Source organism: Schistocerca serialis, chromosome 7 (genome assembly GCF_023864345.2).
Source record: "Schistocerca serialis cubense isolate TAMUIC-IGC-003099 chromosome 7, iqSchSeri2.2, whole genome shotgun sequence".
NCBI lineage: Eukaryota > Metazoa > Arthropoda > Insecta > Orthoptera > Acrididae > Schistocerca > Schistocerca serialis.
The window spans coordinates 529,639,029-529,657,170 of NC_064644.1; the positions used below are offsets into that span (position 1 = coordinate 529,639,029).

An 18,142-nucleotide genomic window follows, 5' to 3' on the forward strand; every position below is an offset into this window, starting at 1 on the left:
GAATCTCCGTGGTATACAGGCATTGTACAGAAACTTGTAAAGAAACAGAGATTACTGCATAATTGGTGTAAAACAAAGCACAGGACTATAAATACAGAGATGCTGAATGAAACACATTTGGCTGTCAAGAGGGCAATGTGTGATGCCTTCAATGACTACTGTAGCAGAATATTGTCATGTGATCTTACACAGAACCAAAAGAAATTCTGTTCATCTGTAAAGGCTGTTCATGGCACCAAAGTTAGCAATCAGTCTTTGGTGAATGAGAGTGGAACTGAAATTGAGGGTAGGAAAGCAAAAGCTAAAAAGCTTAAGTTCATTTTCAAATGTTACTTTACAAAAGAAAACCCAGGAGAATTGCCCCACTTTATTAAATCCTCATACCACTGAAAAGATGGATGGAATAAGTATTAGTGTCAATGATGTTGAGAAACAGCTGATTGTTAAAATTGAACAGAGCTCCAGAGCCTGATGGAATCCCTGCCATATTCTATGCTGAATTTGCGGCTGAGTTAGCTCCTCTTCTAACTATAATCTGTTGAAGATCCCTCAAACAAAAAACTGTGCCCAGTTCTTGGAAAAAGGCACAGATCATATGCGGCTACAAGAAGGCTCATAAAAGTGATGTACAATACTACTGCCCAGTATGACATTTTATTGTAGAATATTAGAACATATTCTGAGCTCAAGCATAATGAGGTATCTTGAACAGGATGACCTCTTCAATATCAAACAGCATGGTTTTTAAAAACATCAGTCATGTGAAACCCAACTTGCAATTTATTCACATGACATACTGAAAGCTCTGGATCAAGGCAATCAGGCAGGTTCTGTTTTTCTCAATTTCCCAAATCATTTGACTCAGTACCACACCTACACTTATTGTCAAAGGTATGATCATGTGGAGTATCAAGTGAAAGTTGAGACTGGATTGAGGACTTTTTGTTAGGGAGGACGCAGCATGTTATCTAGGATGGAAATCATCATCAGATGTAGAAGTAACTATGTGTGTGCCCCAGGATAGTGTATTGAGACCCTTGCCATTCATGTTGTACATTAGTGGTCGCGCAGTCAATATCAATAGTAAAATGAGACTTTTTGCAGATGATGCAGTTATCTGTAATGAAGTACTACCTGAAAAACAGCTGCATAAATATTCAATATAATGGAAGGAAACATTCCACGTGGGAAAAATTATATATAAAAACAAAGATGAGGTGACTTACCGAACAAAAGCGCTGGCAGGTCGATAGACACACAAACAAACACAAACACACACACAAAATTCAAGCTTTCGCAACAAACTGTTGCCTCATCAGGAAAGAGGGAAGGAGAGGGGAAGACGAAAGGAAGTGGGTTTTAAGGGAGAGGGTAAGGAGTCATTCCAATCCCGGGAGCGGAAAGACTTACCTTAGGGGGAAAAAAGGACAGGTATACACTCGCACACACGCACATATCCATCCACACATACAGACACAAGCAGACATATTTAAATATGTCTGCTTGTGTCTGTATGTGTGGATGGATATGTGCGTGTGTGCGAGTGTATACCTGTCCTTTTTTCCCCCTAAGGTAAGTCTTTCCGCTCCCGGGATTGGAATGACTCCTTACCCTCTCCCTTAAAACCCACTTCCTTTCGTCTTCCCCTCTCCTTCCCTCTTTCCTGATGAGGCAACAGTTTGTTGCGAAAGCTTGAATTTTGTGTGTGTGTTTGTGTTTGTTTGTGTGTCTATCGACCTGCCAGCGCTTTTGTTCGGTAAGTCACCTCATCTTTGTTTTTATGCATAAATATTCAGTTAGATCTTGATAAGATTTCAAAGTGTTGCAGAGATTGGCAATTTTCTTTAAATGTTCAGAAATGTAAAACTTTGCACTTCACAAAATGAGAAAAACGTGGTATCCCATGACTATAATACCAATGAATCCCTGTTGGAATTGGCCATCTCATACAAATACCTGGGTGTAACACTTTGTAGGGACATGAAATGGAATGATCACATAGGTTCAGTTGTGGTTAAAGAGGCTAATAGACTTAAGTTTATTGGTAGAATACTCGGGAAGTGCAATGAATCTACAAAGGAGATTGCTTGCAAATCAATTGTCTGATTGGTTCTACAATATTGCTCAAGTGTGTGGGACCTGTGCCAGATAGGACTTACAGGGTATATTGAATGTATATTGAAGGGCAGCACAAATGGTCACAGGTATGTTTAATCTGTAGGAGAGTGTTATAGAGATTCTGAAGGACCTGAAGTGGGAGACTCTTGAAGATAGACATAAATTATCCCGAGAAAGTCTATTAACAAAGTTTCAAGAACTTGCTTTAAATGATTTCTCTAGGAATATACTACAACCTCTTACGTGTCACTCACATAGGGATCATGAGGATAAAATTAAAATATATACTGCACACACAGAGGCATTCAAACAATCATTCTTCCTGCACACCATATGTGACTGGAACATGAAGAGACCCTAATAACTGGTACAATGAAATGTACCCTCCACATTCATCTCATCGTGGTTTGCAGGATACAGATGTAGATGTATACATAGATTCATTAATATACATGATAAAGTGGAGCTGTGAATGCTAGAGTGTGACATGATTAATTAAGGCAGTTATTGAAAATCGAGAGTAGTATATTATGCTCAACATCATTTTGTGTTTCAGGAAAGTGTCCTAGTCTTGCATCAGAATCAATTTATGCTGAATGTTTCTATGGTGAATCAAGGTTCACTTGCGACTGGGCAGTTCTTCCTGGAACAAGAGCAGTTGTGGATTGCAGGTTTTATTATACATCAGCAAATAGACTAAAACAGAATCTGACATGTGGACATGATGGTCGGTGGAATAGTGAAGTGAAGAAATGCAATCCAGGTAAAACTACATCAGAGGCTTTGTAGCACATTTCAGTCTGAAATAAGCTAATAGTATAAATATGACAAGGAATTTCCTGGTAGAGGATTATAAACAAGACTGACGACTTGGTAGCTATTAGATGAAACATCCTCTGAGATAAACTATACAAATGAAGGCATATCAAATATAAACTGAATTTAACTCTGGTGGCAGTGGTGGTGGACAGGAGTAAGGGTGGAGAGAGAGAGAGAGAGAGAGAGAGAGAGAGAGAGAGAGAGAGAGAGAGTGAGAGAGAGTGAGGAGGTGGGGGGGGGGGGGGGGGGTAAGAGAGGGAGAGAGAGACCTGTGTGCTGGTATTGTGCACACTGATTTGGGACTGAAGTGCCACAGCTCAGCTAGGATGAGGGATGGCATTTGGTGAGTGAGAGAGAGCAAAAATTCGGGGAGTAGGAGGCAGAGATGGGGAAGTGTGGCTGACAGCTGAGATGGAGGTAGCAGGTGGATGGAAATGATACATGGGCACTGGCAGAGGTGAGGTCATACAGTGGAGGGAAGATGTGACTGAAAATGATGACATGGAGGAGGGGAATGGGAGGGGCTGTCAGAACAGAGTCTGGAAGGCTGTGGGGAAGAGGTTTTTGGTGAAAGCTGAGTGAAGTGAGGGTTTTGATCAGGGTGGATGTGAGTTTGAGGCAGGGGGCTAGTGGAAATTTACAACAGAAGAGTTAAAGCAATGAAGGATGTGTTGCAGGGACAACACCTGTCTGTGGGGTTCAGAGAAACTGCTGTCAGAAGGAAGCACCTGTACACCATCGCTCACAAAGCAGCCTCTGAATTCCTGCATGCAATACTTGAGCAGTGTGTTCAGCCGCCTGGTAGCCGGATTTGCTCTTGGTTACAATTTGGCAGTGGCCGTTCATTCAGGTGGACAATTGGTCTGTGGTTGTGCCCACATAATATGCTGTGCAGAAACTGCAGCAGAGCAAATATGTGACTTGGCTTCATTCACAGGTGGCCACCCCTCTGATGGGATAGGAGAAAGCTGGCCTGAAACAGAATGTGCTGGGTGGCTAAATCTTGCGCTGGTGTCTTTCACATAAATATCAGCCATCTGACAAGAGGTTGTGAATGGGTATGGCATAAGGGTGGACCAGAATATTGTGTAGGTTGGCTGGGTAGTGGTATACCACTTAGGTGGGGTGGGAAGGGTTGTTCGTAGAATGACTGTCATTCCTCTCTCATTCCCTGGTAAAATGATAAGTACTCAAAGCAGATATGGTTAAGTTGTTCCAAACAGGAATGATAGTGGGTGGGTGTTGTGTGGAGAAGGGAGGGGGGAATGCTACCATGCAGTCAGTTCTCGGGGTTATTCGAGGTTTGCTACATCTGAGGATGGGGGTTGCAAAATCTGTAATAAATCCGCAGACAATGTTCAGGGATGGGATCTCTTAGGTTTCTTGGAACAATTAATTGTAGTGTATAATATGGAAACAATAACTCTGCAGAACATGTGGAAGCACACCACCAAGTTAAAGTATAGTGCTTGCTTGTAATGGCTTTGGTGAGACCTTCAGCATATTGGACAAGGGAATTCTTGACACAGTAGATAAGCCACTGGCAGGTGGCCAGATGGTACGGGAGGAATGACATTTTGATGTGGAAACAATGACAGCTACCAAAATGGAGCTAATCTTAAACAGTTAATGGGGCTCTGTGTAGATACATATGGAGCCATCTGTTATGTGGAGGTCAACATCCAGGAAAGAGGCACATTGGGTTGTGGAGGACTGGATGAAACAAATGGGAGAGGTAGTGTCAAGGCTGAGGAGGAATGAGGGTAATGTGTCATACCTTTGAAAGCATAAAAGCTACTGTGTCATGCACCAGCGCTGCACAGTAGTTTATGTCAGCATCACCACTGACTGTCTGTGCCCCCCCCCCCCCCTCCACCCTTTTCTCCTCAAACAAATAGCTACCATCAATCTGTGGTAGAGAGCAGAGTCAATGGACAAGTGCCCACTAGTGGAACATGATGCTGAATGCAACTTACTCAATTTCAGTTGGTGCTTCATAGCCCATGCTCTCTGAATCCTCCTTCCCCTTCTCCCCCACCCCCAACCCCAGTACCAGCTTTTCTGAACTATGTACGTGGGAGTTGTCACTGCTGCACTTCCTACATTCCTGTAATCTCCTAGCTTGAATCTCTGGTACCCTCCTGCTCGCACCCACTCCCACCCTGCAGCAGGACCCACACTTCACTCAGCTTGTTCTCTCCTGTGTGCTGTCTTCCTCTGGGTCACCAGCCACAATTTCCCAATACTATCCCCTACCTTCTTGTCTCCTTTCTCTCCTCTCCCACTCCATCCAACACAACCCCTCACTACAGTTGAGCTGCAGAACTGAGTACAGGCATTGTGTATTCAGCCGGCACGGTCTCTCTCTCTCTCTCTCTCTCTCTCTCTCTCTCTCTCTGTCTGTGTGTGTGTGTGCGTGTGTGTGTGTGTGTGTCTGTGTGTGGGTAGGTGGGTGGGTGTGGGTGTGGGTGTGGGGGTGAGGGTGGGGGTGGGTGGGTGCACACATACACAGTCTTGTTACATGCCATTGACATCTCAGCTCCTTTGCTGTTTGGATATTTGTTACTTTTGCTCGTAAATTATTGTAAAGCTAGTAATTTTTATGATGGTGAAACTAGAAGTGTTTCTGTAGGGCAGGTTACTGTGTAACTATAAATGTGGTGTGGAAATGTGATACTGCCTGAATTCAATAATTTTGAAATAACAAGCATCTGTCAACAGACTGATAAGACACAGAAGAGTTGCTTATTTCTAGAAATAAGGACTGTGAATCACTATTTACTGTCAAGTATATCCAGTTTTGACTATCTAACTGGTTTTGGAACTGCAGCATGTATATTTCAAAATATTCACACATTACACAATGGTCTTTCTTTGTGTACCTAAATCCAAAATTCCTTAAGGCTTGTGGCAGTAATGTGGGAAAGCTTGTTAATGGACTATGTATTTTTCCACTTTATGTTTAATTTTTCAGATCCTCTTCAATCAAAAAGAGTAGTTTTCTCTGTAACCTTAGTGTCTCTGGGGAAAATCTCTTTAGTTAGATCCAATTTTTTTTATCAACATTCTTATTTATTATGTGCTGAAGTCTTGTACATTTTTCTTCTGCTGTTGAGTGACATGAATAAAACATAGAGTACTTTGCAGTCTCTATGATTCAGAATTAGTGCCTGCTATTTGAAAAACAAATAATTAGAAGCTGAGACTAGGTAGATTTACCCTGTCCACTTGAAAAATGCAAGTAGATTTTACAGGGGTTCATACAACCTAAGGGCAAGATAAATCTTGTTTTTCACAGTTTGGCATCTTTTGCCTGTTCAAGACAAATCACAGCTATTTTGTGTTTGCCCTCACCCCTGCCCTCTTCACCCATTGTACTCATAACAACAATAGTTTCATGTTGAGGATGATGATTGATGATATGCAGATCATGCTAGTTTTAAGAGCCAGTTATTGAAATGTCTTCCAGTGAAAGTGAAGATGCCAACAAGGACACAGTTAACAAAGCACAGTTTGACAATTTGATATTAGAGCACATGATTGTATTACAAAAATCTATAATACCAAACGTAGTGTCACGAAAAGAAGAATCCTTAAAATACAGGGTTATTACAAATGATTGAAGCGATTTCACAGCTCTACAATAACTTTATTATTTGAGATATTTTCACAATGCTTTGCACACACATACAAAAACTCAAAAAGTTTTTTTAGGCATTCACAAATGTTCGATATGTGCCCCTTTAGTGCTTTGGCAGACATCAAGCCGATAATCATGTTCCTCCCACACTCGGCGCAGCATGTCCCCATCAATGAGTTCGAAAGCATTGTCGATGCGAGCTCACAGTTCTGGCACGTTTCTTGGTAGAGGAGGTTTAAACACTGAATCTTTCACATAACCCCACAGAAAGAAATCGCATGGGGTTAAGTCGGGAGAGCGTGGAGGCCGTGACACGAATTGCTGATCGTGATCTCCACCACGACCGATCCATCGGTTTTCCAATCTCCTGTTTAAGAAATGCCAAACATCATGATGGAAGTGCGGTGGAGCACCATCCTGTGGTACGTTTAGCTCCCTGCTTGCTTTATTCGTCGACTTCCGTGGGCTACGCGTGAAACTTGCCCGCAGGCGTTCAACCGTTTCTTCGCTCACTGCAGGCCGACCCATTGATTTCCCCTTACCGAGGCATCCAGAAGCTTCAAACTGCGCATACCATCGCCGAATGGAGTTAGCAGTTGGTGGATCTTTGTTGATCTTCATCCTGAAGTGTTGTTACACTGTTATGACTGACTGATGTGAGTGCATTTCAAGCACGACATACACTTTCTCGGCTCCTGTCGCCATTTTGCCTCACTGCGCTCTTGAGCGCTCTGGCAGCAGAAACATGAAGTGCGGCTTCAGCCGAACAAAACTTTATGAGTTTTCCTACGTATCTGTAGTGTGTCGTGACCATATGTCAATGAATGGAGCTACAGTGAATTTATGAAATCGCTTCAATCATTTGTAATAGCCCTGTACAATTGTACAGGAATACTCCCATTGAACTAGCAAACAGTACAGTGTTGCACAGCTTAGTAAACTGTTCACTAATATGAAGAGTCAAATAAAAAAGAAAACTGATCTGAGAAAAACAGGAAATAGACCAATTAAACTTGAAGATTGGGAAAAGCATTTCTTAGTATTGCTCTCCCAGGAAAATAATCCTAATTTTAGAGCTATTTCAGGTAGCATCAAGCATGTATCAAATGTTGCTAAAAACTGTGATGCAAATGAAGCTCAGAGAGAAATGTCATACTCAGATGCATGCCCTGCCTGTGCTCCTGTGGCAAGAAACTGAAACCTTAACATATGTTTGACTTGGGGGTGAAAACCATTTTAGCACATTAAATTGAAGAAACAAAAGACTGTCATTATCATGAGTTCAGAGACTTCTATTGTTCAAATAATTGGATTGCAGAACCATCAAATAGAAAACCAAAACAAAAAGCTAGAGAAAATTATAGAGGATAAATCTACTCAAATGGATTATTAGAATAAAACACAAATATTGTATTACTGAACATCTTGCATCATTACATCTGTAGTGTTGGCAGAAGAGCCAACACCGTGTTGCTAGAGGAGGCCGAAATGCACATGTTTTAACTCACGCGGGCTGGCGTGAGGTCTGGAAAATGACAAGGAAATTAGAACTTAGAAAAACGGACGCAGATGGTGTAATACTTAACTTTAATCCATAATTGGTGAACATCGCTCTTGATGATACATGAATTTCAAGGTCAATAGCAAATGATAATGGCGCCTTGCTAGGTCATAGCAAATGACGTAGCTGAAGACTATGCTAACTATCGTCTCGGCAAATGAGAGCGTAATTTGTCAGTGAACCATCGCTAGCAAAGTTGGCTGTACAACTGGGGCAAGTGCTAGGACGTCTCTCTAGACCTGCCGTGTGGCGGCGCTCGGTCTGCAATCACTGACAGTGGCGACACGCGGGTCCGACGTATACTAATGGACCGCGACCGATTTAAAGGCTATCACCTAGCAAGTGTGGCGGTGACACCACATTATCCTTTTGTCATTGTCTAAAAGAAATAAATAAAAATACAAATTGTACATTTTTCATGCTGTCCTGTAATTACATGACTTTCAGTTATAATTATGGTGCTTATTACATTTGAATAGTACATAACTAAACAAAGAAGAAACATCTAAATAAATCCAAGGATTTGCTGCTCTTCTGTTCACCATCTATGTTGCTTCCACTGCTTTCCAGCTGTCTGTCAGTAGGCTCGTCTTCAGTAGGGCTCTCACTTTTGTCATTGTCATCATCATAATTATCATCATCTTCTCCTTCTTTTCTTCTTCTGCATCTTTTATGCCCTCAAATGCTACTGAAAGTGACCTTTCAGGTGGTTAGAGATATTGTGTAGTACAGCGCACATTACTATTACTTTTGGGACGCTCTCTAAAGAAAGTCTTTCATAGTTACCGATGATCTGAAATATTGTTGCTTCAGTTGACCAAAGGCTCTCTTCACTATTGCTGTTTCTCTGGCATAGACCAAACTGAATCATCACTGGTCAGCATTTCTTGTTGGCTTAAGCAAAGTTTCTAACCATGGAGATATTCCACACTATGAATCATGAAGCAAGCAAGCATTCCAGTTGTAGCATGAAATTATATTCCTAATTGTGCTGTGTCTCCATATTCTAGCATCATCTATGGTGGCCTGCACATGTATAGAGTTGTAACCTTTGTAATTGATGTATTCATTGCCGTGTACTTCTGGTTTTGTAATTTCTATTTGACTGCAGTGTGAAGCACCTATAACAGTTGGGAATTGAAATATTTTTTTGCCATTCTAGCTTAGCCATATTAATTTCCTGCCTTTTAGATAGACATTGCACACAGTCATGGACTTTTTAGACCATCTGATTAGTAATATCATTCACTGTTTTACATGCATTTTCTGGTCAGCTCCAAAATCCTTGGCCACATCAGTATGGACTCCACGATTGCCCACAAAATTAAGAAGCATCTCCACCCAGATTCAGTAAGTCAACACTCCTCTAAATGTTTCTTCACATACTCACATAAAGTCCACAGTTAAAAAGTCAAAATTTTTAGTTTCAAATTGTAACAGTTCTTTGCATCCAAATCTGATAATGTTTCACATATCACACTGCAGGAACATAACAGCAGGACAGACTGATGGACAGTGCTTAAAAGCTAGCATGCCCGACCATATCTTATGAATAACCTAGATGTATATCAGTGTGAAAACTAAATTCTATTCTTTATTCACAGCTGAAATCCAGCCCATCCAGAAAAAGCCAAGATACATCTTGGTAGATTAGCATCTACAACCTTCATCCATATACAACTTAGATACATCTCAATATCATGTGAGACTTAGCTACATCTCATTTTTATTCACATCACTCAGAGATTCATCTTTAATAAAATATATTTCTGAAATAGTTTATCAAAATTATTACAGTACTATATACGTATTATGTTCCACATCAAAACATATATCGTACTCTATTATCCCCTTGTTAAATTTGAATGAAATAATGTAATGAAATATTAAAAGTACACACCTTGGTTAATTATTAACTCTTGTAGATGGCAAAGAAAATACGTTTTTGTACACTTTGTGCCAAACAGATTTGAAAAACTGAAAGGCAAAGGTAAGAGTTTGTTACACTATTCTAAAAAGAGTCATGACTGAGATCAACATAACTTCCACAGTCAAAGCTTAGTGTACTGCTAGAAAATTCTGGTCCATCCCTCCCCTCAACTCGGCGTCCCGGCCCCTTCCCAGCCAAATTTTTCTGTAGATTAAAAGGTACAAACCAAGTGCTTGATGAAGTTCATGCCTAAACAGGGGAAAACAGAAGGAAATAAGTAATGCCTTATTTAAGAGTTCTTTAATGGAATGATATACTTGCTATCACTGTTTCATTGATTGGTAAATGGGTGAAACTCAATTAACCATCCTGACACTGAAACAGAATCAAAATCTGTTGCATACACACTTCTCGGATCACTTCCAGACATTGTTTCTATAAGAACAAGGTGGAAATAAGTGGAAGATACTTGTGAGGAGTCACCAGAAATAACCACCTGAAGAAGTCATGTTGTGCTATATACACATCATGATCTGGCAGCAAACCTGAGAATGTTCAAAATAGAAATGCTTGAAAACAAATAAGGAATCATAACATAGCAGAAATTGTTAGATTAAAACAGTGAAAAATAGCCTCTTTCTTAGTTTGTTTATTGATTATTTCTGCCAGAACAAATCATCCCAAGTGATTAAAAAGAATGCAAGTCCTCAGTGCTAGTGAGTAGTTCTTTCATACAGTTTGTGTAACACAGTTTCTCCAGAGGGAAGTGTTCTCAATTTATTTCCACACAAAAATTGAAGGGCAACTTATACAGCATTTGCAGTTGGTGGTATTGATTAACACTGATAAAGTCAATAAAAATTTTAAACAGTAGAAAAATATTTACAGTAACCATTCACATGATTAATGATAATTCTTTTCTTTCTGCCAGTCTAGTTACACACTTAACATAATTCATTGAAGCAATTTGAAATGGAACAAACCCAAAGGAATTTTTTAGGTTTGGAGGTGGTGGAGGTGGGGGAATGAAGCATTGCTTTTTGTGCAAAGACAGAGAGTCTGTAGAACATTAACAATGGAGACCACATATGAGACTTTAGTTTGACCTCCTCCTGAACACCAAGATAACACTTGTGATCTGTAGGTCAGTGAGAAAGTAGAAGGTCAAAGTGATTCAGATATGCTGTCAGGTTTTGAACTAATTGATTTTGCTCTGCATGGTTGTGGTATAGAGATGCTTACAGAATCAAGACATAATGCTCATATGAGAAATTATAAAAGATGCACACACCATGGACTCTCACTGGTGACTCCTGGAGCACTAACATTTATCTCTTTGGAAAAGTGATTCTGGGCCCTTAACATGGTGCTATGCCATAACAGCTACAAGTCTCCAGTATATATGGGAAACTGAGTAAGAATTCCCCCCCCCCCCCCCCCCCATGATGATTAAGAAGCTGAGCTCAGGAGAGTGACAAGACCTTACTGTGATACACTGTACATCTGGGTACATTTACTTGTAAAACCATTACATTGTGATCATGTATTGTAATGTGGCGTTATTAACCACTACTTTGAGTCCTCTTAAGTACCTTTCGTCATGACATGACATGACAGATGCTGAGTCACAGATGGGTACAACAAAAAGACTATCGAACAAGTAAGCTTTTGGCCAAAAAGGCCTTCATCGGAATTAGACAACATACAAACACACAAATTCATGCTAACGCAACTCACACACACATGACCACAGCCTCTGACTGCCGAAGTCAGACTGTGAAGAGCAGTGAATGACAAGAGAAGCAATCTGGGTGATGGGGGCAGAGAGGAGGCTGGAGTGGTGGTGATGGTGGCAGTGGAGGCGGTGGGGGGAGGGGGGGGGGGATAGCAGAGTAGGGATGGGGGATGGTAAAGTACTGCTTGTGGGAGAGAGGGTAGGCCAGCTAGGTGCAGTCAGGAAGTTAGATGGTGGTCAGTGGGGTGGTGGGTGGTGGGTAGAAGAAAAAGAGAAAAGTAAAAAGACTGTCGGTGCATTGGTGGGCTGTGTAGTACTGGAATGGGAAGATGGAAGGGGATAATTGTGTAAAGGACAATGACTAATGAAGGTTGAGGCTAGAAGGGTTACGGGAACATAGGATATATTGCTGGGAGAGTTTCCACCTGTGCAACTCAGAAAAGCTAGTGTTGGTGGGAAGCATCCAGATGACAAAGACCGTGAAACAGTCATTGAAATGAGGCATGTTATGTTGGGCAGCATGCTCAGCAACTGGCTGGTCCAGTTGCTTCTTGGCCACATTTTGTCAGTGGTCATTCATGCGGACAGGCAGCTTTTGGTTGTCATGCCAACACAGAATGCAACATAGTGGTTGCAGCTTATTTGTGGGTAACATGACTAGTTTCACTGGTAGCCCTGCTTTTGATGGGATAGGTGACACTTGTCACTGGACTGGGGTGAGTGGTGGGAGAATGTATGGGACGGGTCTTGTATCTAGATCTGTTACATATATATGCAACACGAAGCAAGGGATTGCGAACAAAGGCTGTGAAGGGATGGACAAGGATATTGTGTAGGTTTGGTGGGCAGTGGAGTACCACTGTGTGAGACGTGGGAAGGATAGTGGGTAGTACATTCCTTATTTCAGACCAGGGAGAGTAGTCAAAACCATGGTGGAGAATGTGATTCAGTTGCCCCAGTTCTGGGTGGTGCTGAGTTATGAGGGGAATGATTCTCTGTGGCCAGATGGTGGGACTTTGGGATGTGGTGGGTGACTGCAGACCTAAGACAGGAGAGATCTGTTTTTGTTGAAGGTTTGAAGGGTAGTTACAGTCTATGAAGGCCTCAGTGAGACTCTTGGCATATTTTGAGAGGGACTGCTCACCACAACAGATGTGATGGCCATGGGTGCCTAGCCTGTATGGAAGGGACTTCTTGGTATAGAATGGGTGGCAGCTGTCAAAGTGAAGGTATTGGTGGTGGTTGGAATGTTGGGCTACCTCCACCACCTCCATCATGTACTGCTGCATGCAGTGTGGCCTTGGCTGCCAGAGATGTGGTAATGATTGTTTGTTTGTTTGTGTGTGTGTGTGTGTGTGTGTGTGTGTGTGTGTTGTTTTGACAGAAAGCTTACTTGTTTGACAGTCTTTTTGGTGTGCCTCTCTGCGACTCAACATCTACTCTACATGGTGTGCAGCAACTATCCTTTTTATAATATTGTGATTATTCCATCCTGAATTTTCCATTGTTTAATCTTTAGTTGTGTAGTATGCATTACTTATGAAGACTGTTCTAGCTGCCTTTTTAAACAGATGTGTTTTAGTAATGTTTTTCATTTCCTTCGGCAATTTATTATACAATTATTGTATTCCCTGAATTAAATGCTGTTTTGAGTTTTTTTTTCTCTGTAAATGTGTGATCGAAGTCACTCCTGTTCCACAATTATGTATAGAACTATTAGTGAAATAGTAATGTTTTCTCTGTTATACACAATGGATTGGTAGATGTTTTATTGGGCATCATATTTACCATTGACAGTAGAGATTATTTGTTTCACAATTACCATTTCAGCCTCAATGGATTGGTAGATGTTTTATTGGGCATCATATTTGCCATTGACAGTAGAGATTATTTATTTTACAATTACCATTTCAGCCTCAAGGCTGTTATCAAGTGCTGCTGCAAAAGATTTTACTTCAACAAACTTTAAAATCTTCCAACATATGTTGTAGCAAAATCCATTGCAAGAGTCCTTGATAATCACCTTTTTGACAGAGTTGCAATTGTGAACCAAATAATCTCTGCAGTCAGTGGCATATAACATGTCCTTTAAAAAGTTCTACATGACAGTGAACCCCAACTGTGAGAAGTTAATAAGATCAGTGCAGTAAGGATACAAAGTTTTTAAAATGATTTTCTAAAATCGGCCTACTGATAGTTATTATTCTTATGGATCTTTTCTGCTATTTAAAAATTTTTCCGATTTTTGTGCTTTTGATCCTTTTGAATCTCATAATTAAGAACTGAATGTAACTAGGTATAATATAAAAAGATATAATTTGTTTCATTCAATGAGGAAAAATTTCTGATTGAAATGATTTTGATCTTAGGGGATGACCTTCCCGAACTCCTCTGATTATTTCCTCTTTCTGACTTGAAGAAAGAGCCTGTAGTTCAGGAAGTTAGGAATGTTTGATAAGGTGAGGCAGCTGGGACATGCCACTCAAAATAATACATCAACAACAAGCAAATATCTTGAGGTACAGATTTAGCTAAGCTACAGTTGACAATGTGGCAAATTTTCTGCTGTATGCAAGTAATTTCTAACATTAATAGCTACCAAATTGTAACACGAATCTTTCTAATGGATCTATACACTTTTTTGCTGTGACATTGGGAAAAGCAATAGAGAAGCACTTAAGGAATGTAACACATGTGACACTAGGTCAAACAGTGACAGGATAACAGTGCTGCAAAATGCTGTCCACCAAAAGGGGAGGAGGTCTCACAGTCTCATATACATGTCTCCTGCTGTACCAAATGTGAAACCCACCAGTCGAGGCTCTGCTCTGCTGTTATAGATTTTGGAAAAGTCAGTCCTGCACAAATTTAGGCTTTTACGACTTATACTACAGTCAAAAAAGTGGATATGGTGAATGTTGCCAAAATGTTAGACCAAAGGTGCAGTTATATGCTGAAAAATATCTTTATCATACTGAACCCACATGATCTTTCTCTGGAAGTACTGTAAAAGAAATTTGACAGACTGATAATGTGAAGAATAAAATTTTCCACTGAAACAGAACAGCAACTGGTGAATGAAACATTTGAGCAACAGTTAGAAGCAGTCTGCATATCACTACAAGACAGCTTACATGTGCAAGTGTGACCAGCTGAAGGCATATTCTGCAAATATTGCATTCCAAAACACTTCATCCTTTCTACATTTTGCTCCATTAATAGCATTGTGGCACTGATTACATTATCAGTTACAGTTCTCTGAATGGTGACTATGATGCATCATTCCTATGTAAGATTTTTTGCTGGATCATCATTAAAAAACTGTGGGTGAATTAATCTTTGCAATATAAAGTACTGGAAAGTTCTGGAAAGTTGAAAATGCATGTAGGCTGAGAGAAATAGATAAACAGTGACCATGGTCTCTCAACATGGGCATTGGCTTTTGAGGAGTTGCATCATTTATTGCTGTGTTTATTACTGGGACTCTCTATTACTATAAATATCTTCAGTTCTTGTAAGACATCACAATGGAGATGTGTAAATTGATGTGGTACCAACATGATGGATGTGTCACACATTTTGCTGAGATGATTACAGACTTCCTTAACAGAGCAATTGGGAATTATTGTGGCAGTTGTTTTGGAAACACAAAATGGGAAAATGGCCCACATACTCACAAGATGTAATACTGCTTTATTTTCTCTGTGGTAATATTTGATACAAGAAGCCTACAATGGGAATACAGACTTCCAGAGACAAATAATGCCACAAAGTATGGTCCAGATGATATTCATTGCGGAGTACTATCTGTCCAGAATCACTTTGTAGTGAATCTCAGTGCACAGAGTCAACATTTTGAAACTTGAAGTGGTGGACCATACCTTCATTAAATTATTGCTTACATTTGGTACAGTGTGGTAGACATAGCTACAACGTTTTTCATGACTGAATTCTCAGATAAAAAATTTTCATTTTGCTTGCTCTGACAAATGCAGATAAAAACCTAAGTTTTTTATGATTGCCTCTATTGTAGTCAGGGTCTATGTCTGAGATTCCTGCAAGGCTTCCACTTTTTTGCCTTGAGGATGGCCTGTGCTGGGATGAACAGCACCATGGAAATGGCAGAAAGTGAGATGATTGTCCTACACATCCATATATTATGTTTGCACTCTCTATCCTGCATGACTTGCAGTAATATCACTTGCATTAGGTGGTGAACTAGGAAAAGATTTCCTCTTTCTCTATCAAGTTACACTTCCATGCTTTGCTAAGTGCACAGCCAGTATCTCTATTAAAGTTGTTTTCACATAATGTAATTTCAATTGCTTACTCAGTCTCAGAGTCCCAATAGTTTGCTGCATGAACAAGAACTCTCATTAGTTCAAACAAAATTTTGTGTTTATTATCAGGCCATTCTCAGCTACTGCTGACTTTGTGATCCTGTATTTAAGGTGATGTTGATGCTCACTGCTGTGATCAATAACAGTTCATGCAGACTGGCCCACATAAAGTGCTGCCACACTCCCAAAGAATATTGTAAATCCCTGGTACTCTCAGGCCAAGATTATTTTTAATGGGCTGCTATATTTCTTTAACTTTCCTGTGCAGCCAGATGACTGGTCTGATTCCTTGCCTGTTTAGGACTCTCCATGTCTTACTAGCTGTTGCACAACAGAATGCAAGGCAAGCTATGTGTTGGTTCCCCTGGCTCAGTTGAAACCATCATATCTTGGTTTCATCAACAGTGACAACTTAATATAATAGTATACATAACAAAATTGTTGACACCTATAGTTGGGCGCTGTATTCATCATGCTAAGAACTCACAAATGTTCATTCATGTCATAGAGAAGATGAGGATAGGCCCATGTGAAATTTTGGTGTGCCTCAGCATGTTCTCCCTTTTTACCAAAGTACTAGTAGGAGACATTAATGGTATTGGTTGCTCATTTTCCCCCTGAAATTTTAAAATTGATTGTTGTACACCTTGACAACCACTCTTTTCTGTGTGATGGAAATTATTTTGAAATACCTGATGGAACAGCCATGGGTTTGCTACTGTCACCAACAATATCTAATTTTTTCATGGAGGCTTTTGAAGAATGAGTGTTGAACAGTGCTCCTTTCTGTTCATCCTACTTCTTTTGATATACTGACAATACATTTTTAATATGGCCGAATGGCAGTGAGGTACTGCAGTAGTTCATCGACCATATGAATGGTATACATGATAAGATAAGATTTTCGGCAGAGTTGGAGAAGAATGGGGAGTTACCTATTTTAGATGTGTTGATCAATTGAAAATTAGATGGATGACTCAGCCAGAAGGAAGCTGTGCTGAACACCAAAATACACAAAGCCAGGACTATTCCTGACAAAGACCACCTCAGCTCTGAGATTAACCATCTGATGATGGTGTTCAGAAGGAATGGATATTCTGCCTGTTGTAATGAGTCAGTGATGTGGGATAAGCCAAGAAACAATGTCATTCGACTCACCTAGGAGGACCAACACATAACATGGCTTGTATTCTGTGGTGCAAGAATTAGTAAGATATGGAGAGTCCTAAACAGGCCAGGAATCAGACCAGTCATCTGGTCATCCAAGAAAATTCAAGTAATCTTGCAACCCGTTAAAAATCATCTTGACTTGAGAGTGACAGGGATTTATAATATTCCTCATGAGTGTGGCAGAACTTACGTGGGCCAGTCAGTATGGAATGTTGATGATCACTGTGTTGCGTATCAACTTTACCTTAAATATCTGATTTTTGAAAAATCAGCTGCGGCTGGGTGCAGCTTCTTAAATAAACAAAAGGTTTTGTGTGAACCAATGAGAATTCTTGCTCACGCATCAAATTATGAGGACTCTATGACTGAGGAAGCAGTTGAAATTAGCCTATGTAAAAACAACTTTAATAGAGGCTCTGACTATGCCCTTTGCAATGTGTAGACACATGTACTTCAAAAAGAAGGAGCACAATAGAAGACTATTCATAGTTCATCACCTGATGCAAGTGATATTACTGCAAGCAATGCTGGATAGAGAGCGCTGAAATAATCTATGGGCATAGTTGGTGACACTTCATTATGCACCATTTCCAGGATGTCATCATGACATAATCCAGTCAGTCAGATGCCATCCTCTTGGCACAGAAGTGAAGCCCTGTGCATTTCAGACCAGCCAGACATAGCCCATGATGACAATGATGGAGGCAATCATCGAAAGCTTGGGATTTTATCTGAGTGTGATAGGGCAAGTAAACAGACCGTTTTAACCTAATACAGTAGACATTTGTTGGCCTCTTTTTCTGATGGTAAACAGTGGTTGGCAGTGCTG

At 40.4% G+C, this 18,142-nt stretch overlaps 1 protein-coding gene across 1 annotated transcript in view; it reads left to right on the forward strand.

Moving 5' to 3' along the window:
* Positions 1–18,142, forward strand: part of LOC126413209 (modular serine protease-like) — a 215,597-nt gene that overhangs the window by 122,236 nt on the left and 75,219 nt on the right. The window contains exon 5 of the mRNA XM_050083106.1: positions 2,675–2,881. Coding sequence (XP_049939063.1) covers positions 2,675–2,881 — 207 coding nt within the window. The remainder of the gene's footprint in view (positions 1–2,674; positions 2,882–18,142) is intronic.